Raw genomic sequence first — 23804 nt, forward strand, 5'->3', positions numbered from 1 at the left:
TGGAAGAAGGGTTACCTGTCCCTCTGCTCCTTGAGCCAGACTCTGCCACATCAAATGAATCAAGACCCTGGGAGAGGGGGTGAGAGGGCGTGAAGAAGGTCGGACACGTGAATTCTTTTTATTACCACATTTTATTACGCAAAATTTAAAACACAGAGAGCAGTTATAAGACTTCTACGGTGAGCACCATGTATCCACTACCTGGACTCTACCATTAACGTGTGCTTTATCACATGTCTATCTAATTGTCCATCTCTCTGTCCATCCATCAACCCCTCTTAGTTTGGTTTGCCTTTTAAAGGAAGGTGTAGGGCCTGACCAGCGTGGCTCAGTGGTTGAGCGTTGATCTAGGAACCAGGAGGTTCAATTCCCAGTCATGACAACATGTCTGGGCTGCGGGCTTGATCCCCAGTGTGGGGTGTGCAGGAGGCAGCCCATCAGTGATTCTTGCTCATCATTGATGTTTCTATCTCCCTCTGCCCCTCCCTTCCTCTCTGAAATCAATTAAAAAAAAATAAAGTAAGGTGTGGACATCAGTATCATCTAGGCCAACACTTTAGTGTCATATTAACAAGAGTTTAATATTTTTCACAGTTATTTACTTCTTTTGACATGTTTTACATACAGCAAATTGAATGCATCGCAAGTGTACCATGTGTGAGTTCTGAAAAATGTCAACACCTGTGCAATTCAGCCCCCACCAAGATACAGAACATAGTGATGACTCCAGGAAATTCCCTCACGGCTCTTCCCAATAAATCCCACCCCACCCCGACCCAAGTGTCCTGACTTTTCATTACAGATGAGCTTTGCCTGTTTATAACTTCATTCATATGAATGAGATCGTACAATATGTTCTCTTTTTTTAAAAAAAAAATATTTTTATTGATTTCAGAGAGGAAGGGAGAGAAAGAGAGAGAGAGAAACATCCATGATAAGAGAGAATCATGGATTGGCTGCCTCCTGCACGCCCCCTACTAGAGATGGAGTCTGCAACCTGGGCATGTGCTCTGACCAGGAATCGCACTGTGACCTCCTGGGTCATAGGTTGATGCTCAGCCACTGAGCCACACCGGCCGGGGGCCACTATGTTCTCTTGAGAGGGCTTCTTTCCCTGGCAGGATGACTTCGCATTCTTTGGGAAAGAGCCTGTTTTACATAAAGCCAGAACTTTTTTTTTTAACCACCCCAGAACATGTCCCCCAATCTAATCTTCATTAACCACAGGGAAGCTGTGTCTACAAGGGCATGATCAGCGCCTCAGCACACCCATTCTGTTTGTCCTTGAGCAGCTGAAGGTAAACAGGGCTGGGCCAGAGAGCTCTGGGAGGTGTGCGGGGTTTCTCAGACCCCAGCCTTCTGCTTCTGCTACGAACTGCCTTTCCAGGGACCCCCGCCCCCATCTGATATCCTCTTCCCACTCTGGGCACTTAGGGCTCTGCCTTCTTCACACCTTCCCCCACCTCCCCCACTCAAACCCGTGGATCTGATACCAGCCATTTGCACGAGATAACTGATAGTCCGGTTACACTGTAACTGGACCGCCTACCCCCGAGGTGCTGCCTCCACCGGGACAGACTTGTTCCCGATTTTATCTCTGAGTGAGGCCGATAGGCTCCTCAGCACAGTCCTCTCCGACTCCTCTGAGGCTCCCTAAGGACACGGCATTTCTTTTCTTGTTAATATGTTTTCATTGATTTTAGAGAGAGAAGAAGGGAGACGTGGAAACGTCGACGAGAGAGGGACTTCAATTGGCTGCCTCCTGCACACCCCTCCCTGGGGCCTGCGACCCAGGGATGTGCTCTGACCGGGAATCCAACAGGTGACCCCTTGGTGGGTGGGACGGCGCTCAACCCACTGAGCGACACGGGCTGGCGGCATCGCGTTTCTTTGAAAAGATATAGATTTTCAGTTATTCTTAGAATCAGCCCATAGATACAGCGCAGAAGGCTTGGACCTTGGATGATAGAAAAGTAGGGCTGTGCTGGCAGGCACCGGAGCGGGTGGAATGGAATGGTGGGTGGGAGGGGAGGCCATAGTACTATGTGGAGTTGACACAGACAAAATAATGGTGACACACAAAGCTTTAACATTTTTGAAGGATCCAAAGGCAGCTGCCAGAAGGCCCGCCATGATGAAAATTAGGAAAAGTGGGAGGGGAGACGGGGCAGTCTCAGAAGTGTCATGGAAGAATTGTGTATTTTCATCCCTTCCCTCGGAGGGGGTGGGGGGTGAGGGGGTCCTAATGGAAGATGACAGGAGAAGATCTGACTCTGGGTGGTGGGCACACGGTGCAATGCACAGATCTTGTCACACGGAAACCCACACCTGAAACCTATATGATCATGTTGACCAATGTCACCTCAATAAATTTAATTAAAAACAAATAAATACATAAATCAGGGGGGAAAAAAAGAGTTGTGTACTTTCTCAGAAGCGTGCGTGAATGAGGCGCTCCACTACGCACTCTGTTCAGGTTTATTTGTGAAGAGAAAGCGCCCCCCCCCCCCCCCCGCTCCCCCACCTGCCAGATCACCAAGGAGGAGGCTCTAGAACAGGCGCCAGGCTTTCCCCTGGGCCTGGGACGCTCTGACGTCCCCCCGCCCCCCAGAACGCCCTAGGTTGAGAGGCACAGCCTTTGGCAAGGCTTGTTAGGCCCCAGGTGGGAAACAGGAGATGTTATGTGGGGTCGGAGGGACCCAGAAGATTACTCAAAGTCCATTCTACTGGCCCAGGAGGAAAATCCAAGTTGGTCCTTTGACCAAGATGTTGGTTGTGCTGTGTGGGGGTGCTATGTGGACTGGACTCCTCTCTGCATCTCCACTCCTCACAGACTCTGCTGCAGAGCGGTGGGAAGTTTGCTTGTGGACCATCAAGTCCGGCTGTTTCCCAAAGGGCGCTCTCAGCATCAGGAGGCCGCCACCAACGGAACCACCGCCTCTGGTCAGCCCCCTCCCTGCAGTCCTTTCCTTTGTGGATGAAAAAAAGGGGGTTTTATGGAAAGTAACCTCACAGGGTGAGCGGATCATAAATTCCTAATGGGGCAGGTTATGCTGGGTAGTCACGCCCCCAGCATATAACTTTTTAGTAGAAGGTTTACCTTGGCCTTCAGCTAGCCCTGTCCATTGTTTTTTTGGTTAGTCCTCACCCCAGGATATTTTCCCATTGATTTTGTAGAGAGTGGAAGGGAGAGGGAGAGACAGAGAGAAACAGATGTGAGAGAGACACACTGATTGGTTGCCTCCTGCACGGACCCTGACCAGGGCCGGGGAACCTGCAACCAAGGTACGTGTCCTTGACTGGAATTGAACTCAGGACCCTTCAGTCCTAGGGCCGACGCTCTATCTACTGAGCCAAACCGGCTAGGGCCCCTGCCCGTTGTTTCTGTGCGTGTAGGGCAGGGGTGGGGAACGAGCGTCCGGCCAATTGTCCGTATAAGGCCCGTGAAATCATTCGGTCTGGCCCTGCCAAGGCATTAGAGGTGAGTTAATTAAATGTTTGACTAAATATGGCAGCTAATTTTTAAGGTGATCATTTTGTATGGCCCCTGAATGATATTGTTATAAATATCCAAATGGGCCTTGGCAGAGAAAGGTTCCCCACCCCTGATTTAGGGTGACATATCTTTGAAATAAGCCATAACCATCCTCAAGAGAGCGCGTGATCTTAATTAGCCTGTAACCCATTCCTCGCCCCATCTCCATGGAGTCTTCCTTAGTTCCCCTCCTCGTTTCAAATGCACAAACTGAGCTGCAAGATGGTTATTCTCAGGAGCTTTTGACATCTTGCTCCCCAGCATATGTTGTCAGTTTGGCTCAAATAAACTCATAAAAGTTCTCTGCAGGTGTGGCCATTCCTTACATTGACGCCTTCTCAGAGCTGGACTAATGGAAGAAAGCAAGCTATAGGAAGGAGGTGAGCCGTTCCCAACTCCAGGATAAAATTCCAACATCAGTGAAAGAGGTTATTCAGGATTGGGGGCTTGGTTGGTGCCCCTCCATTTGCAGCCACTTCCTACAGGCCCTACTGAATGGGCGCACAAATTGTAAGTGTGTGTGTGTGTGTTTGACTGATTCACCTAAGTTACATCTTGCAAGGCACTTCCTCCTTCTCTGCTAAAGGACACATAGAGGAAGATCCTGCTAACACTGAGGGTGTTAAAATAAAAAGATTGACGTCTATAGAAAACTCATTGGAAAGTTCAGTAAGGTCAAATATATTGTTTTTGCACATGACCTTGCTCAAAGAGCTTCAGGCATTTTGTCCTTCACCCATCTCGCCCAGGTGCCGGCTGGGGAGCGAGGTGGTGGAACAGAGACAGGGGCCAGGAGTAACAGGCTGAGTTCCCGGGGGGCCGGGAGCCCCCTCAGCCTCACCTTTGCAGGGCTGCCAGCCTGCAGGAAGCGGGAGCGTTACTGGAGGGCCCTGGGCTCTAGGGATTTGCTCACTCCCCGGAGCTCTAGCTGGAATACATTAGCTCGAGCTGACGGGCATTCCTCCTGGGCTGCCCCGCGGCCTCCCAGGCAAGGACCGGCCCACTTAATGAGCACTCCAGACACTGCCCAGGGCTAGCATCAGACCCACGGCTTCCCAGACCTGGGGACTCTCCACAGCTCCCTGGATTTTCTCCTCCGCTACTATAGCACCCCCTCCGATTTTATGCTCCTCAAATACCAGGCTTCTTCAAATGTCATGATACACACACCATGCTTTCTTGTGTTTTAGTTATTTTTTTCCTGCGTATGAAAGTAACTCTTGCTCATAGTAAAAATTTCAGACAAAATAGTAATGTGCAACTAAGAAAACAAAAGCCTCCCTCATCAGATTTTCCTGAGATCACGACCACCGTGGCTGAGCATGCACACACACCCTTCCAGATCTTTCTTTCAGCATGCACACACAGCTCGTATCTGCCAGGATTTGTTTCCCCACGCCTTTGCTCACGCTGTCTCCTCCTGATTCCTGGAATCCCCTCTCTTTCCTTTTCCTTTTCTACACATTCTGATCATCTCAGCCCATTTTCTCCTTCTGTCACCCCCACAGCCTGAACCAGGTACTCCTCCCTCAGCCCCTTGAGCCCCTGCAGGATGAATGAACAATTCCTTGTTGATATGTCTGTCTCCCTGACTAGAGTATGGGACAGTGATGGCGAACCTTTTGAGCTCGGCGTGTCAGCATTTTGAAAAACCCTAACTTAACTCTGGTGCCGTGTCACATATAGAAATTTTTTGATATTTGCAACCATAGTAAAACAAAGACTTATATGTTTGATATTTATTTTATATATTTCAATGCCATTTAACAAAGAAAAATCAACCAAAAAAATGAGTTCGCGTGTCACCTCTGACACGCGTGTCATAGGTTCGCCATCACTGGGCTAGAGGGACAACTGGCCAGCCTCACAGGTTACTGAGGGCCCCTCACTCAGGCCTTCACCCAGCAACCGGACTCATCCCAAACCAGGCAGCCAGTCCCTGTCCGTCAGGTGCCCTGCGGCCAAGCGAACCGTCTGTCACTGCAGAAGCCACCGGCCAGGCGGGGCCATGTCTTCTCCTTTCTGGGCCTTCCTGCCCCTGTCTCCACTGGGGCAGAGTTCCCGGGCCATCAGCAGCCACCGGGCTTGTTAAAAACAAGCTGGTTGGGCCCTAGCCGGTTTGGCTCAGTGGATAGCGTGTCAGCCCTCAGATTGCAGGATCCCGGGTTCAATTCCGGTCAAGGGCATGTACCTTGGTTGCAAGGCTCAATTCCCAGCCCTGGTCGGGCTGTGCGGGAGGCAACCAATTGATATGTCTCTCTTACATCGATATTTCTCTCTAAAAATCAATGGAAAAATATCCTCAGGTGAGGAACAAAACAAAAAAAGTAAGTTGATTGGGCCTCAGCCCTGATCCTCACAGGATTTTTGAGGATGGGGCCCGGAGCTCTGCATTCTGACCGGCTCCCTTGGGGAGAGCTTAGGAGCGGGAAAGGTGGGGAGGCACCCGAGATCAGCACACCCTCCCCGCCTGCGGGAGGGGCGCCTCTCCCAGGATGCCAGGAAGGAGTCTGGGTTGGTGGCGGTAAGATAAGACCGGTTGAATGAGCAGCGTTTCAGAAACACAGGCAGGAAGGCAGGGCCCTGGCTGGAGGCCCTTGAAGCGGAAAATTGCTCTCACCTCTCGGTCCCACCCCCAGGCCCCCCCCACCCCCCAGACTTCTCCACACAAGAGCTCTCCCCTCCGCAGAGCCAGCCAGCAATGCCCAGGTTCGGGCCCAAGGAGGAAATCTGAGGACAGGCTTGGCGATGGGCCAGGAGGAGAGCCAGGAAGTGGGGGGAGATGTTTTTAGGGTTCCTTATTCCAGAAAGGGCTGAGGGTGCTTATCTCCACCCAAGAGCTTGGAGAGCCTTCTTTATTCGGCTCTTGACCCAGCAGTCGGAGGTGAGACGGCAGCTGGAGGGACTGGGGCGGGAGGAGAGGAGGGGACTTGGGGGGCGCCCGCCCCGGTGCAGGAAGAAGGCCGTGGAAACGCCTGCGCTGGGGTTTTTCGAGGGCAGTTCTGCCGCAGACATGCCCATCTCCTGTCCTTGCTCAGAGCGGGGAGAGGACTGCGACAGGGACAGGCTCCCTGCCCTCCAGAGCTGCAGGGCGGGCGGAAAGTCCCTTCTGCCCCGAGAGCCTTGCTCCCTGCGCAGCGAGCCAGCCGGAGCTGCACCTGGGCACAGGGCAGAGGCGGCAGAGGCGTGGTTTTTGCCCAAACGCAGGCCTAGCCTGGGTCCCCGGGAGGATTAGAGGCCAGGGGATCCTGGGAGGGCTGGGGGGGCCACAGTGCCCGGAGGATGCCGCCCCCCCCCCCCCGCCCCAGCTGCCCACACTGCTTCTGCAGGGAAACCTCCAGAGTCGCTCTCTGCCAGCTCCCACGCAGTGGCCACATCCCCGCAGGGGTCCTTCCCTGCGACCAGAGGCCTGTTGACAAGCTGCGCGGTGCAGGTGGCCCCAGCCTCTGACCTCTGAGGGCCCCCGGGGAAAGCTTCTGCCTCGGAATCAATGCCCCAGCCCCATGTGCCAGGCTTGCGGGGCGCCCTCCCCGACACCCCTGTTCAGCGCTGGGCTCCCCGGTTTGGTTCAGGGTTCTCTGGGGGAGCTGGGAGGGGCCAGGCAACTGCTTCTGCTTTGCGCCCATCGCTCAACACACGGGCCACTCGGCTGCTGATTTTCTGAGGGTTTCCGGGGCCCAGCACTGCCGAGGGGGTCAGAGGGACACAGAGGGACCTCTGTCCCTGCCTTCTAGGGGGGCCTGGTTTGTACACATGAAACATTGAGAGGACGTGTCAAGTCCAAAACCACAAGGAAATGGAGTAGAAACGGGCCCTGAGGTCAGCGTCCAGCTCCCGGTCCTGAGTCGCCGGGGGTGAGTCCCAGAACCTCTCTGGGCTGTCCCTCCACACGATGGTGAGCATGAGGACAGGGACAGGCTGCAACCAGGCTGTGTCTATCGGGCGCTTGATGCACGCTGGGAACCTGCTAAATATTTATATAGTTGCCTCATTGAAGCTTCTTAGCAACCCAGTGAGGCAGCGCTGTTATTGTTTCTGATTTATAGACAGGGAGATGGAGGCAAAGCGAAATGAGGAGCATGCTCACTGGGTGGAGTCAGCCCTGGCCCCCCTGGCCGGGCTCCTGACACCGACCGTGAGCGTGAAGGTCAGGGGCTCGCAGGCCTGGGTTCCTCCTGAAGTTTGCACTCCCAGGGACCCTACCCCTCCTCGGGCCTGGAGGCAGAGCTCGGGCCTCTCCACCCAGGGTGGCAGCTGTGTGTCTGCGGAACCCTCCCCACCCCAAGACCTTCCCCGTCTTCTGAGGTGTCCTGCCCCCTGAGCCAGCGTCCTTCACAGCTCCTCCCCCGTGTAGTGGCTCATGCATCAACTCCTTTGCTGTTTTCATTTTTATTTTATTGTATTTTTAAAAATATATTTGTGCCAAGCCGGCACAGCCATGGGTGAACCTGAGTGGGGGATATGAAGGATTTAGAAAAGATAGATAAGAGAAGAAAGCTGGGTCTTGGTGGGATGCTGTCCTCTCTGATGGAGAGACAGCGCCATGGCCTGCAAGCCAAGTCTTTATGTTATAGCCAGATTCCAAGAGGCAAAGTAAGGGCTGGTCAAGATGTTTACAATGTTCTCGCAGGTTTCGAATCTACTCAATTGCATGCACCTGATCAAGCTTTGTTTACTTGCTGCGCCTCCCGCAGCCCATATCACTCAGCCACGTGGGACCACAGGTTCGGACCATAAGGTCAAGCTGTGGCTATAATTGTGCTGGGACTTGCACGTGGCTTTGCCACGAGAGGATCGTGCCCTCTCATTAGTCCCAGGCTTGAGCCTGTCCAAACGCTGTAGCCGCTCTCCACAATATTTTTATTGATTTCAGACAGGAAGGGAGAGGGAGAGAGATAGAAACATCAATGATGAGAATTATTGATTGGCTGCCTCCTGCATGCCCCCTACTGGGGGTCAAGCCAGCAACCTGGGCATGTACTCTGACTGGGAATCAAACCAAGACCTCCTGGTTCTTACGTTGACGCTCAACCACTGAGCCGCATCGGCCAGGCTCCTTTGCTGTTTTCAAAGCATTCTCTCCCTCCGTTTTCCCAATGTTATTCTTCCCATTTGCCAGATAAGAGGACTGAGGCTTGGGCAGGATCAGAGACTTGCCCAGCATCCTGTGATTGGTCGATTTTCAGCCCAACACTCTTCAGTGAACTGAGGGTCTCCATAGAAAACTATTGCTTCTCCACCCCGGCACCTCCATGACTCAACACCACTCTAGGAAGGACAGGCACAGCTCACCTGTGTTGAATTCATTCAGTCATTTATTTATGCAGCCAATGTACCTGCCGTGCTTTAGGAGCTGGGCGAAGTGTGGGTGCAATGACGAACTGCCCCCGGGAACTCTGAGGCTGAGGTGTCAGAGGGTCACGGGAGGCTGACGGTGAGCAGGTAGATACAATACCAGGTAGGAGGCGGGGATCGCTTCCTGGAGGAGGTGATGAGGCAGAGTCTGAGACCAGAAGGATGAATAAAAGTAGCCTCTGAAAATTAGTGCGAGGGAGGAATGTTCCAGGAAGCGACCATAGCATCTGGGGAAGCCCGATGGCAAAGGAGAGCAGGGTGCACCTGCTGCTGCGTCCCCAGCCCCACCCCAGGGTCTCCGACCCCACATCCTTCCCTCCCCCACCCCTGGGGTGCCCAGCTCCCTACTTCCCCTCCAATGGGCAAACCCAGGTGTGGGCGCCACTGCACCCGCTGCCCACTGCCTGGGCACGGAGCTGCCTGGTGTGAATGCGGATGCTGTCCCTCTGGGGGTAACTGGAGAAGACACGGCAGGTGAGGCGGCAGGCGCGGTGGCCAGGAACATCCTGGCAGAGGCTCTGTCCTGGAGATCGTGGAAAGCCTTTGTCCCCGGGGCCTGTAATGGGTTTCAGGAGAGAGCTTCAATATTTGCTGCAAACAGAGGCACAAAGGACATGGAGAGCTATTGTGGGCTCTCCAAAGAGGAGCTAATCCTCGGGCAAGCGGCCTTGGTCAGAAGGGGTTCAAGTGCTGGGCGGGCCGCCGGGGGTGTTGTCATTGAGGAGCAATTGTAGGAGATAATAGCGCCGAGGGAGATCGTCTCTCCACAGGTGGAGGGAGGGGGGTGGTGCAGGGGGACAGCACCTGTCCCCAAAGCTCGGGACACAGCACACACTGCCCCCACCCCCACCTGTCCCGCGCTCTGTGGCCGGAATCTACGGGTCCCTCCACGGGGCCTGGACTGCCTCTTCAGCTGTCCTTTGCCCAGGGGGTCACTTGAGTCTGGGGGTGTCAGCCAGGGCTCTCAGGCCTCTCTTCCCTTTGCTTCTCTCCAGGTGTGCCCCCCCCCCCCCCTTTTTGGTCCACCGCACATAGACAAGTCATTTCTTGGTTCCAGGGGACCAAAGAAAGGGACTCAGGGTGTATTTGCATATCATTAGCACAAAGAGCCTCTATTTGCATGAGCCTCTTCAGCTCCTCACTTCTCTAAACCTGTCCCATCATCTCTGAACATGGTACTCACATGTCTGTCCAGTCACTAGGACAAGGGAAGTGTGGGGCGGAGGCGGGGAGGGAGTTGGTAAAGGTGCTTTCCCTAGGTCCCTTCCAGGGGTGCCTTGGCAATGCCGGGAAACAGCCAGGTAGAAATCTGCCAGCGGGGAGTGAGAGGGAGTGGAAAATTCACCTCTTCCAGCTTTGCATAAGCACAGGGGCTCTGTCGGGATGGCCTCACCCCAGACACCTCCAGAGGCGCAAAAGCTGAGGAGGTGAGAAAAGAAGAGGAGGAAATGCTGATTCACATTCTAATTTGCATAATTCCGTATCATTTGCATGGGTGGCATTAGTCCGTTTTCCAGAAATTTTCAAATTCAATCTCTTTGCTTCCTCTTTCTTGGGCTTTCTTTGCTTCTTGACATCTTCTGCGATGCGGACCTGCTTCCTCTCAAGGAGGGAGAAGAGGACTGGGTGAGGATGGTGAAGGGGGTGGGCCGTGCAGACACCTGTGGTCTCCGGTCTCCGCCAGACCCAGCAGTGCCATCTTCCCCTCCCTCCGTCCTGCCTCCTGCCTCTGGGAAGGAAGAATCCCGAGGCGTATGGGAGGCTCTCTTAGAGCCGGGATGAGGCGGGGTGTGGGTGCCCCTTTCCCATAGGACACCCAGACCGATGTCATAAGCACCCGGAAGGCGTGACTCCCAGGCCACGTTCTGGCGGACGCTGACCTGCATCTTGAGATGAAGAGCCTGGCTCCTGGGTGAAGGGGCTGGTCTGAAGAAGCACCCTCCCAAAGCCCCGGCTTCTCAGACCCCCTACTCCACACGGCAGCAAACGGCCCCCTTTCCCCCCGGGGCTCGGGGCGCCTCTCTCCCTGGTGGGAGGAGAAGGGGGAGGCATCTGATCTCTCACAGCAGAGCCCTGGCCATCTATTTCGTTATTTCCATTTACAGCCCATTATTATGATTATAGAGAAGATAAACAAGGCTTAAGGGGAACCCCTGCACATGTCATTTGCTGGTGGAATGACTTTCCTCCAAGCCTACCTCACCTTCTTGTTTGCTCTCTTTCATCTTCTAAACAAGCAGTTCTCAACCTGTGGGTCGCGACCCCTTTGGGGGTTGAACGGCCCTTTCACAGGGGTCGCCTAAGACCATCGGAAAACACATATTTAATTACATATTGTTTTTGTGATTAATCACTATGCTTTAATTATGTTCAATTTGTAACAATGAAAATACATCCTGCATATCATTATGATTCATAACAGTAGCAAAATTACAGTGATGAAGTAGCAATGAAAATAATTTTGTGATTGGGGGTCACCACAACATAAGGAACTGTATTAAAGGGTCGCGGCATTAGGAAGGTTGAGAACCACTGCTCTAAGGTCTTCTTAAGGCCAGTTCCTTGCGTCACTCAGGGCTCAGCTCCGCATTGCCCCTCAGACAGGCCCTCCTCCGCCGCCCAACTTCATAGACTCCCGTGCATCACATCAGAGCCCATCGATTTATTTGGTATCTGACTGGTTCTGTCCTCCCATCTGGACAGAAACCTCGCCTGCCTTTTCCATCTCCATGTCTCCGGCACCTGGTAAAACACCTCGATCATAGAAGGTGCTCCCAAAACATTGGCTGAATGCACGAACAAGTAGGAATAATAATTCCAAGTGGCAGCTTCGGCTTGGTGACAGATCGTGGATTTTGGCATCAGAGAGATGCAAGTTCTGATCCTGGTTCTGTCACCCACTGGCGAACGGCCATGGGCAAGTTACTCACCCCCTTAAGCCTCGGTTCCTCCTCTGGGAACAGGGATAGTAATAACAACTTACATGTTGAAGATTAAATTCAGCAACGAGTCCGACACCGGGAGGGGCTCGTTAAATACAGATTATGAATATGAGTAATTGTGCCTTTGTTCCGTACTTACCCCTGTTCCTGCCCTCACACATTCAGCTTATGGAGAGACACGGAAACCGGCACGACCAACTGTGAAACAATGGTGAACGCAGTAAATAAAGATCCGAACCAAGGGCCAGCGGAACACAGAGTAGCACGGCGAACGCTACGCTCCGCATTGGCCTAGCTAGCACTTCACAGGTGATGAGCCACGGACGCCTCCATAGTGCATTTGCTTGCCTCCGAGCTATTTGAAGCAGGCAGGCCTCAGCGTCTCCATTTACAATAAGGGCACAGAGGCTCCAGGAGCTGACACTCTGAGTCCAAAGTCACCCTGCCGGCTGTTGGTGTCCCCCTACATGCATTTCTCATCCTAACCGCAGTGTGATGGGAGTGGGGGTGGGGCCTGAGGGAGGTGGTTAGGTCATGAGGATGGAGCCCCCATGAGTGGGGTTAGTGCCCTTAGAAAAGAGACCCCCAGAAGCCCCCCTCGCCCCTTCCACAGTGAGAAGCCAGTGGTCTGCCACCCAGAACAGGGCCCTCACCGGAACCCCACCTGCTGGCACCCTGACCTTGGACTTCCCGCCTCCGGAGCCGTGAGAAACTAGTGCCTGTTGTTCATTAGCCCCCCAGGCTCGGGTGCTCCGTCACAGCAGCCCCAACGGCCCAGGCCCCTGCTTTATCCTTGGTCCACAGCACTGGGCTCTCTGGACACCTCAGCTGCGTGTCTGCGCAGGTCCTTCTCCCACAGAAGGCACGCTCCATCCCCAGCTCCCAGATAGCACCTGGCACGTAGCAAACACTCAGTAAATTCACGTGGGATGAGTGAATGGAGGACAGAGGAAGAATCAGTGGGTGGCAGAGCGAGGCTGCCCAGGGCTCACGCAGGAGGCAGAGCAGCTGGTGAAGAGCCCAGCTCCTGGGGTCTGATCGCCTGGCTTTGGATCTCAGCTTTGCCGATGCTAGTGTGAAACTTTCCTAAGTGCACTCCAGTTTCCCCCTCTGTCTGATGGGGATACTATTATAGCAGTGGTTCTCAACCTTCTGGCCCTTTAAATACAGTTCCTCATGTTGTGACCCAACCATAAAATTATTTTTGTTGCTACTTCATAACTGTAATGTTGCTACTGTGATGAATCGTCATGTAAATATCTGATATGCAGGATGGTCTTAGGCGACCCCTGTGAAAGGGTCGTTTGACCGCCAAAGGGGTCGCGACCCACAGGTTGAGAACCACTGTATTATAGCGTCTGGTTCATAGGATCATTGTGAGGGTTACATGAGTTGACATTCATAAAGCACTCAGAAGAGTGCCTGGTACATAATAAACTTCAATACGTATTTGGTAAATTTAAGAACCAACCAATACAAACCCAGTATTCTTTCTCTACCATCTTCACTGCAAAGCCAGTACTTTTCTCTGCAAATTCCATATTCTTTCTTTACACCATGTTGCGTAGGGCTGTGTAGTTGCCCAGTCAACAACAAATTCATGATTTTATTTTTACCTTTTTATCGTCCTTGCGAAATAAGCAAGAACTAATTATCATCCCCATTTTACAGAAGAGAAAACTGAGGCTAGAAATGATACTGGCTCAAGGTCACACAAAAGCTTGTTTACCAGTAAGATGATCTGACTTCAAATATATGACCTGTCCAGGATTCCACAAGCAATTCCCTCCCCCAGATCTAGCCTGAAACAGGAAAAAAAAATAATAAAAAAAATCAGAGACTTGGCAGAGATTCCCAAAAGGCCTATAAATATCAGTCTGTCCTATTTTAGGGTTTGGAAAACCACTCAATTTCTTCTAATCATGGGCTGTCATTGTATATGAGACAAATGTTACAGAGACTGTAAGGTCAAGGGAAACTCCTACCGATCCAAGGGCGACAGGGCCAAGGCTGCCAGTGTCTGGAGAGCTCCCAGCCCAGCAAAGGCTCGCCTCCCAAAGAGCAGCTGTCTTCCTGAGCAGCTGTCATGGGCCCAGAGCTGTGCCAGGCGCCGCGGGGGCAGGGAGGACACGGGGAGTTCCTCCCGCAGGGACCTCTGGTCCAGTTTGGAGAATGAAGGTAGAGATAACTGATGAACAAAAATAGACCCAGAGACATAGCATCATCGAAAAGACCATCAAACCTCAGAGGGAAGGCAGGGGAGGGTGGGCGGGGGTGGGGTGGGAGGTGGAGGGGTAAGAGATCAATCAAAGAACTTGTATGCATATATGCATAACCAATGGACACAGACAATGGGGGGGAGGGTGAAGGCCAGGGACATATGTAATACTTTCAACAATAAAGAATTTTTTAAAAAAGGAAAAAAAAAAGAAAGAAAATGAAGGTAGAATCTTCCTGAGAATAAGCTCTTCCTGGGAATGAGCATCTGGGCAGGTGTGATCATTGTAGTTAGCATTTTATTTTAAGTGGCCACAATGCTAAGCAGGCAATTTGAGTCCCAGAGGTCACTCAGGGGAAGACGTGTGGAGGTAGGAAAAGAAATCATGAGTTGCTTCATTTGTTCATTCACTCATTCATTCATTTAGTTTTCATCGATTGCGCCCCCAGAGTCCTACATCTTTACTCACAAGTAGATTTAAAACAAGCGCTCCTGCAGCGGCTCCCAACCTAACGCTAACCACCATTTATTGAGCACCTACTACGAGCTAAACATGACACATTCGTAACTAGAATTCTTCGAGGTAAGCATTATCATCCCCATTGTACATGAGACAGGTGGCATGCTGGAGTCACACAATCACGGGAAAAAGAGTCAGACCCAAACCCAGGGGTTTGGACCTCAAATCTCAGCCTGTGCTTGAAATTATTGTTGTTAATACTCATCCCAGGATATTTTTTCCATTTATTTTTAGAGGGATAGAAAGGAGGAGAGGGAGAAAGCGTGCGAGAGAGGAGAGAGAGAAACATCCATGTGAGAGAGATACGTGATTGGTTGTCCCCCAAACATACCCGACTGGGATCGGGGATGGCATCTACAACCCAGGTATGTACCCTTGACCGGGAATCGAACCCGACACCCTTTGGTGCACAGGCCAACGCTCTGACCACTGAGCCATGCCGGCCAGGGCTGTGTTTGAAATTTTTAAATTGGAATATACGAGTCATAAAAAGAATATGTGGAGCATATATCTAAGATGCGAAGTGTGGTAATGGAATGAATACCTGTGGCCCCACAACCCACCTGGAGGAAGAGGGCATTCCCAGCATGGCCCAGTCGCCTGCGTGTCTGGTCACCTATGGCATTCCCCCCACCCAGGTTCACCACTGTTTACATTTGGGGTGCACCATTCCCTGGCTTGTATGATTTTTGTTGTTTCACTACCTGCATTTCGATAAACACGTGTGAAGGTAAACTGCTTTGTTTTCTTGCTTTGGACGTTTACATACATGGTATGTAGTATGTCTTCCATGGGCTCCTGAGATTCACCCAGCCGAGGCGTGTGGCTTTAATTAAGTCACGTCCGCTGCTGTCAAATTCCACTTGACTCGACCACATTTTATATGTCCAATTTCCAGGAGAAGGATGCCCGGGTCCCTCCCAGTTTTGTTTTTCTCCTGGAATGAGCTGGATGTGGGGCTGAGACTGGAGTCCCATAGGGGCCGGTCCCCTGCCTGACCCCTTTCCTTGTGGCTAGAACAGTGTGGAGCGGCTCTGTCTCCTCTGCCTTCTAGACCAGCGGTTCTCAACCTGTGGGTTGCGACCCCTTTGGGGGTCGAACGGCCCTTTCACAGGGGTCGCCTAAGACCATTGGAAAACACATATATAATTACATATTGTTTTTGTGATTAATCACTATGCTTTCATTATGTTCAATTTTCTCCTGGAACGAGAACAGTGCTGGCCAGGTCCCCTGGGCCACACCAGCAAGGACTGCGTCCGTCTAGGGGTGAAACCGCAGGCTCATCGGGCCTGTATGTGGCGCCTTTTACTCAACAGGCAAAAAGCAGTTGTGCCTGTTTACCTTGAAGCTCTCCGTTGGAGGCGGTTCTTTTCGGGGATCAGCGTTGGGCTTAGGAAAGGGGCTGAGTGCTGACTCACCGGTGAGCCCTGAGAGTAACCGTGGGAAGCGCCTACCCCTCGGTGCCGTGATTCACATGGCCGTGCGCAGAGCCGCACACGGTCGGTAGCTTATCTGCAGAGCTGAGCCTCTGGGATCGGAAACACCCGGTTGCTGACTGACATCCCAGGTCACAGATCCTCCTCCAGCCTGTAGGAAAGTCGAGGTGATCTTGCCCAGGCGGGAGACTTGGCGTCTTGGCCAGAGCATGTGGGGGCCTGGGGGGATCTCAGGTGCGCGTCCTCCTGCGGCAGAATCCAGACCGGTCAGCCTTGGATTCAAGGCCAGAGGCAGCGAGGCCCTCCTGGTGGGCGTTCCGCCTCTTCCCCTGCTTCTCCCTTCCTCCTCCTCCTTCTGCCACCAGTATTTATTGTCCTCCTTTAAAATGGTTGATTTTGTAACACATTCAAAGAGTTTAAAATCCAAAGTCTAAAATTATGTAAGGGAAGAGTCCTGCCCCCATTCCTGACATGCATTTGCCCAGTCCCCACTCTGAAAGGCAGCCATGTTTTTATTTGTGTTATTTGATTTTTTCCGTCACCGTTTATCACCTCTATGCCCTCTTCCACCTCCACCACCTACCCCCCGCCATCATCGCACTGTTGCCCATGTCCATGCGTTCTCTCTCTCATTTTCCTTTTTGTTCAATCCCTCCATCTCTCCCTGCCCCCCACCACCAGAGCTGTCAACCAGTTCACTATCTGTGAGTCTGTCTCTATTTTGCTTGGCAGTTCAGTTTGTTCATTAAACTACACCTAGGAGTGAAATCATATGGTACTTGTCTTCCTCTGGCTGGCTTACTTCACTTAGCATCATGTTCTCCAGGTCCATCCATGCTGTCGCAAAGGGTAGCGTTTTCTTCCTTTTTATGGCCGAGTAGTATTCCACGGTGTAAATGTACCACAGCTGTCTTATCCACTCTTCTACTAATGGACACAGGGCTGCTTCCAAATCTTGGCTATTGTAAATAATGCCCCAATGAACATAGAGGTGCATATATTCTTTTGAATTAGTGTTTCGAGTTTCTTCGGATAAATTCCTAGAATCACTGGGAGGGCAACCACTTTTATTTATTTCTTATGCAACCTTCTAGAGCAGGGGTCCTCAAACTTTTTAAACAGGGGGCCAGTTCACTGTCCCTCAGACTGTTGGAGGGCCAGACTATAGTTTAAAAAAAAACTATGAACAAATTCCTATGCACACTGCACATATCTTATTTTGGCAGGCGAGAATTCTACCACTGAACCACCAATGCTCCAGCTAATATCTTATTTTGAAGTAAAAAAACAAAACGGGAACAAATACAATATTTGTATTTGCATGTGGCCCGCGGGCTGTAGTTTGAGGACCCCTGTTCTAGAGTTTTCTTTATGTAGCAATGAATGTGAGAGGAAGCCTCTTATTACAGAAAAGATAGTACGTTATACACAGGGTTCTGCTACTGCCTTTTCACATAACAGTGCCTCTCAGATACCTACCTACTCCATGTCATTGCATAGAACATGTCATCATTCATCTTTTAAAGAACAGCTGCGTAGAATTCTGTTATAATCCACAACATTTATTTATCATCTACTACAAACCAGCCTCTGTGCTGAGTATTCAAATGATTCAAAAGAGACCTTGCCTTCAGGGAGACTAGACTCAGGGCAAGCAGACAAACAATTAGGATAAAGTATTGCAAGTGCTCTTCCTTCCAAAAACATGTATTAAGTGCCAACTACTGTCCGGCATTGCTCTGGGCACAGGGGAGACGATGGGGAAGAAAATCGATGAAAATCCCTGTCCCATGGCACCGAGATAACGGCGCTGAGGGGCACACGGTGGGGCCCCTCACGCGGTCTGGGCGTCAGGGCAGCTGATAACTAACAGCTAAGGTGGGATTAACCAGGTGGAGGGCCAGAGAGGGGCAGCGGGTGAGAGGCCGCCAGCTTCGGGGAACTGAGGGAGTTCCCACATCTGTAGCAGGGGGAGGTTGTGGCCAGAGCTGAGGCCTGACGCATGGTGATGGCCTGTGGACCACAGAAGGACTTATGCTGGTGGACGTCGCTGGGATGGTGCCCTGTAGAATGCTGGGAACGGTGAGAGGGCAGGCAGGAGGCCCGCGGGGAGGCAGTGTGGTAGGTGTGCTGCTCAACTGGCCCCAGGAGCAGAGCATAGAGAGAAGGCCGTGGATGGGCGAGGGTGCTGAGGTGTGCAGACAGGACCTGGTGAGCTGTGAGGGCAGGGAGAGGAGCCTCAGTCTTCTCCTGGGAAAGATGAGGCTCAGGCCCTCCTCATGGGCTGTGCTGGGGACTCGCTGGAACAAGGAAGGCTCTCAGCAGTGCTCCTGCCCCACCCCGACCCTCAGCTCCCCTTTGCCCATCCTTTTGTTCTCCAAGCCTATGAGCGTATTTATAATTTTTGGTACTTTAACAAGGAAAATCTACTGTCACCTTCTATGTCCCTACTCCTCTTACCACCACCACACACACACACACACACACACACACAACACACTATATGCACCCCTTCCACACAAACACACCCCACACTATACACTCCCCCCCACACCCACAAACACACCACACACACATGAACACACTACACAACACACACAAACACAGCACATAGCCTACACACCCCCACATACTACACACCAGCTACCTCCACACACCCCACACATTACACCCCCCGACACAAACACTGAACATACTCTACACACACACCCATACTACATACCATACCACCTACTGCCCCACTACACACACTATACACACCCCACACACAAGCACAGCCCACACCACACACACACACTAACTGCACACACACGCCCTGTACCGCACAGACACGCACAGAGGCCTGGTGCAGGCCAAGGCCGCCTGCTTGAACCACGCTTCCCACTTAGCCTGGTCCTCTTCCTCCCCCGTCCCCAGACCACACACCCTAGAGGCAGCGTGAGGCGTGCACACAGCAGGCGTGTCTGCATGTCAGTCCTCTGTCCCAGCTTTTGGGTGGTGCTGCCTGCCTGGCTGTTCTGTGGCCGCACTGGACTGTGCACTCCTAGCAATAGGATGGCTTCGAGGTGCTGGCCAGGTGCTGTCTCTGCTGGGAGCTGCCCGGGGCTGGCGGACTGGTGGCGAGGGAGCCTCAAACAGCAGAAAAAGTCAGCATTTCCCCATCCCCCTGGGCATGTGGTGCTCAGCCTGGCCAACCCAGGTTTATTTGGTGAGTAGATTTGGCTTTGTTTTTGTTTCAAGCCTCAAGGGTGTGTACCATGCAGAACCAGGCCGGATCGTCTTTATTTTTTACTAGAGGCCCAGTGCATGGATTTGTGCATTGGTGGGGTCCCTCGGCCTGGCCTGTGGGGATAGGGCTGAAACTGGCTTTCTGACATCCCCCGAGGGGTCCCAGATTGCGAGAGGGCAGTTCTTAGGTGACACATCCCGGAATCCGGCTCCCTCCTCTATGTAGCTGCCAAGTCACCCTGCATTGAGTGTCTGCCTCCTGGTGGCCAGTGCACGTCGTAGCTACCAATCGGACGGTCAAATGGTCAGCCGGTCGCTTAGGCTTTTATATATATAGATTAGTTCCGGAGCTGCCCCTCCGAGCGGGGCTCTGGTGGGCACCAGAGCAGCCTGGGTCAGAGCAGTCTTGCTCACCTGGGTCCTCTTCTCCGAAGGGATGGTGATGAAGGGGCCCCGGAAATGCTGCCCCACCCTGTTCAGGCTCGAGTGGGCTGTACTTGGCAGGAGTCCCAACCTGCTGCCTCTGTCTACCCCCCTGAGGGCCGGTCTCACCAGAGGCGGGGATGGGGTGGGGGTGGGGGCAGTCGCAGTCTGTCAGCTCAGCTCCCTCTGCCTATGGATTGGTCAGCGTGCCCTCTAGTCATAACAGGAGGGATGCTGTGGGCCCTTGACCCCCACTCCCCCCCCCCCCCCACACCATGTGGAACATTCTGTCTGTGGCTTGGGCCTGGGGTGGAATCTCCACGTGGCTCTTGCAAAGATAGGCTCTAATCTACAAGCTCCGGGGTGACTGCAGCCCAGGTGGGCTGGCCAGGGCGCTATCATCCTGGAGGCATGAAAACATGGCCACTCCCTCGGGTCAGCTTTAGGGGGTGTGCAGCTGCACTCAGAAGGCCCCTGTGCTCGGCTTAATGATCCACTGTTGCTGTCTTGAAATCCTTCATAACTTCTGAATAAGGAACCGGGCATTTTCACTGGGCACTGGGTCCCGCCAGTTACATAGCTGGCCCTGCTTACGTTCTGTTGTCTTCCCTTTAGTAGCTTTTGAATTTTGAACTATGGAGACTTATCCTTTCCATTTCATAATGAAACCCCGCAAAGGATCAAAACAGAGGACACATTGATCATTTATTGTACACATTCAGAAACGGTCCACATGTCCGTCGTGGTGCCCGAGCTGCTGCGCACACTCCCATACTCCATCCCCCCGACCCACAGCCCCTCTGGCTCCCAGGAGAGCCGAGCGGGGTGCAGAATGCCAGCCCGGGAAAGACACGGACACAGCTGGGCTCCAGGCCCCCGGCCCCCGTGCCGGGTCCATGCTATGGCCCAGGACAAACCAGTTTTCACTTCACAGCTGGGGAGGGGAGAAGGGGCTCCTGACTCCCTCCCTGACCGCCCCCACCCCCTGCCTCTTCAGGGTCAGGGGACACTCAGAAGTCGTAGACTCAGGTCTCCAGCTCTGCTTGCAGCGCAGGAAGGATACCTCTGTGTCGACAGGAGACTTCTGTGGCCATGAGGTCGTCTTGGCCACCCCTTGGAGTGAGCCCTGTCTACTCTCTGCAGCCAGAAGAAAGACTATGGCCTTGGACTCTGTAGGGACAGAGAACCCATGAGCTCTCGGGGCCCCTCATTCTAGCTTTGGTCACTGATGTGGGGTTCTTGCTTGAATCACCGATGTCACAGTTTTGCCCACTTCTTACTAAGCATAAGGAACTGGGATTCTCCGGCCCCACGAATCTTGAAGCGCTGACCTACCCAGAGCCCGCTCTTCAAGCGTCCTTGGAGCGTCCCCTTTCCGCTCCGCCTGAACGAGAGAGCACTACTGCCCTCTGGTGGCCAGTCAGCAGAGGCTCAAGGAACCACCCAGGAGGCGGGGCTCCCTTCGCCGGCCCAGGGACTGCAGCTGTGAGTGCTCAGGTGCATGAATGTCCCTTCACTGCTGCTAGCACCCAGCAAGCTCATCCTCACCTGGGGCCGTGGCCCTTGCTGCTCTCTTTCCGGAATGTTCTCCGTCCAGATCTCAGGGGGCAGCCCCTTTCTCATTCTCTGGCCCTCACGCCAAATTTTACCTCCTCAGGGAAGTCCTCCTGGACCACTTCTCTGTAAAGTCTCTGTCTATTGCCCCTCTCCCTACGGGCTCCTTGTCTGTTTCGTGTGTCACTGGATCTCAGTGCATCACAGGTAGTAGAGAGTCAAAACGACTTGTTGGAGGAGTAAATAAATGCATGTCAACAAGAGTAACTGCGATGTAGGCAGAGCGCTGGTCCTCAAAACCACACTCTGAGGTGGGTGGGGTATATGCCACACCCATTTGACAGATAAATAGGCTGAGGCTCAGAGAGACTTATGGGAGTTGCCTGAGCACCCAACAAGGGGGAATGAGCCCGTCCCTGGTGGCTTTTCCTGGGCTCCTCAGTCCTATACTCTGGAGGGGACAGGGGGTGTTCCGGGACTGGACAGCTGTGCAGCGGGATGAGGCAGGCCCCTATGTGAGGTCCAGACCATCACTTCCTGGCCCTGGTTACTGAGGGAGGCTGAGTGGTGGCCTTGTGGGTGGCGCTGGCCTGGGAGTGCACAGGGCTCCCAGACAGTGGCACATCTGTCTGCAGAGATGAGACTCTGGAGCAGGAGTGTGTTGGGGGGTGGGGGGTGGGGGATTGGGGGAAGAAAGCTGAGCCAGTGAGGAAACGGTGACGCCTCCAGGCCAGGATTTCACAGTGACATTGAGTCTCATCAGGACTCCCAGGACCCAGCCCTGTGCTCACTTCTCTCAGCTCAGCCCAAGGGAGGGGCCGCCCTCTGATTCTGGGCCCAGCACAGACACAAGGGGCCAGGGCCCTGCCACAGCGCCTGGGCTGAGCCTGGGCGGGCGGTGCAGCTGTTGGAGGCCGGGATGACCAGGCCCAGGGCACGCCGAGTCTCTGGTGTCCAGAGAGGGAGGCTGGGCGGTCAGCAGCATCTGCTCCTGGTCTGGTCCTCTGGCGAGAGCTTGATGGAGTCTGTGAGGTAGTTCTCTGTGTTCCGATACTGGGGAGGGAGGAGAGGAGTCAGAGTCCACCTCTGAGAGGCCGCGAGCACCACTTGCCCCGTCTCCTGGTGGCCGATGGTGCTGGCTTTCTGTCCCCTCCCTCGGTGCTGCTGGGAAACAGGCCCAGCGCGGAGCCCCTGGTCACCTCGCCCCCTTCCGTCCTCACCTCCTCCAGGGTCTCCCAGGAGCCCAGAGTGGTTGGGTGGCTGGGTCAGGGACCAGGTGTCCTGACCTCTGAGCAGGTCCCCTAACTCCCCATTCTCTGCAGGGGCAACTGAGGTGACGTCTGACCTCAGCAGAAATGATGACAGCCTACGCCTCGTTTCTACCGAGACCTCTCCCTGCAACATCCCTACACCCCAACCTTCTCTCACCACGGTCACCTCCCGCCCTCCCCACCCTCTGTCAATTGTGTTCTTCTGTGTCCAGGGAGGCTCCGGACACAGACTCATGGCCTGTCTGCCCACCTCCAACTCTCCTGTCCCAACACGGCCCAGAGAAAGCCCCCCCCTCCCCCGCTGGCCACTGCTCACGTGGGACTGGCCCACCTGGTTCAGGAGCGAGGGTGTGTGTGTGGGGGGTCTTCCTAGGACACGGTTCCACATGCAGAGAGGTTCCTTCTCAAAGGCACCCCATCCCCCTGTGCCGCTGCTCTCAGCCACCGCGTCCCTCCCACAGCGGGTGGGCGTGTGCGAGAGGGCGGGATGGGTGCCCTCACCGTGTGCAGCTGTGGCCCTGAGAAGGGCAGAGCCTCCTGAGTGGCAGGTGACACTGTGCCTGGTGGTGTGTCCCCAGTGCCCCTCTCTTCGGGGACAACTTCTAGGACCCTGATTTTTCCTCCTCCATGGCTCCCGGGCTCTGGCTGGGTGTCCAGCTGGTGAATGTCAACTAAACCCTGATGCCCTTGACCCTGGAGCCCAGGAGGTGGTGTCAGGCCCACCTGCTGCACCCTGATGATGGTGACCCCAAGACACATGAGATGGTCCCCTGATGCCCTGTCACTCACTGTCACCCCCAGACTTAGCAGTAATGTAGCCGGTGGTACATGGCCAGGGATCGGCCCTTCTTCACAGAGTGTGTTTCGTGGAGAGCCCCATGTCTCACTCCTCCCAATAGGGTCCCGGGGCAGCCACCGTCGTCAGCCTGGATGCTGGGCCTTGGGTATCCCTCAACAAATTCTTTTGAGTTATTAGAATTTTATTTGTAATATATATATATATATATATATATATATATATATATATATATATATATGAAACACACATATGTGCCTGTTAAATTGCATATATATAATGTAAAGGCAGGGTCAGTGTTGGGGGTGGGAGGAAGTCTCTCTGGTGGACAGCCTGTCCCCCTGGAGATGAGAGAGGTCCCCACACCACAGATGAATCTCAGTCTCCCCTCTCCCGGGGAGGATCCGAGCCCGCTCCGCGCAGACCTGACCCGGGGTGCCCAGCTGCCCCCTGTGGGAGCCCAGTCCTACTGTGAGGTGCCTGAGGAGGGACACGGCCCGAGTGGCTCCTTATCCCCAGCACC

The 23804-nt window shown here is 53.5% G+C and overlaps 1 protein-coding gene across 1 annotated transcript in view; it reads right to left on the bottom strand.

The window, feature by feature from the left end:
• Window positions 1–20326: 20326 nt before the first annotated feature.
• The window catches only part of RAB7B (RAB7B, member RAS oncogene family), a 28157-nt gene continuing 24679 nt past the window's right edge, over window positions 20327–23804 (bottom strand). The window contains exon 6 of the mRNA XM_059673266.1: window positions 20327–22267. Within this exon, the coding sequence (XP_059529249.1) occupies window positions 22190–22267 (78 nt within the window). The 3' untranslated portion in view covers window positions 20327–22189. The remainder of the gene's footprint in view (window positions 22268–23804) is intronic.

This window comes from Myotis daubentonii, chromosome 18 (genome assembly GCF_963259705.1).
Source record: "Myotis daubentonii chromosome 18, mMyoDau2.1, whole genome shotgun sequence".
NCBI lineage: Eukaryota > Metazoa > Chordata > Mammalia > Chiroptera > Vespertilionidae > Myotis > Myotis daubentonii.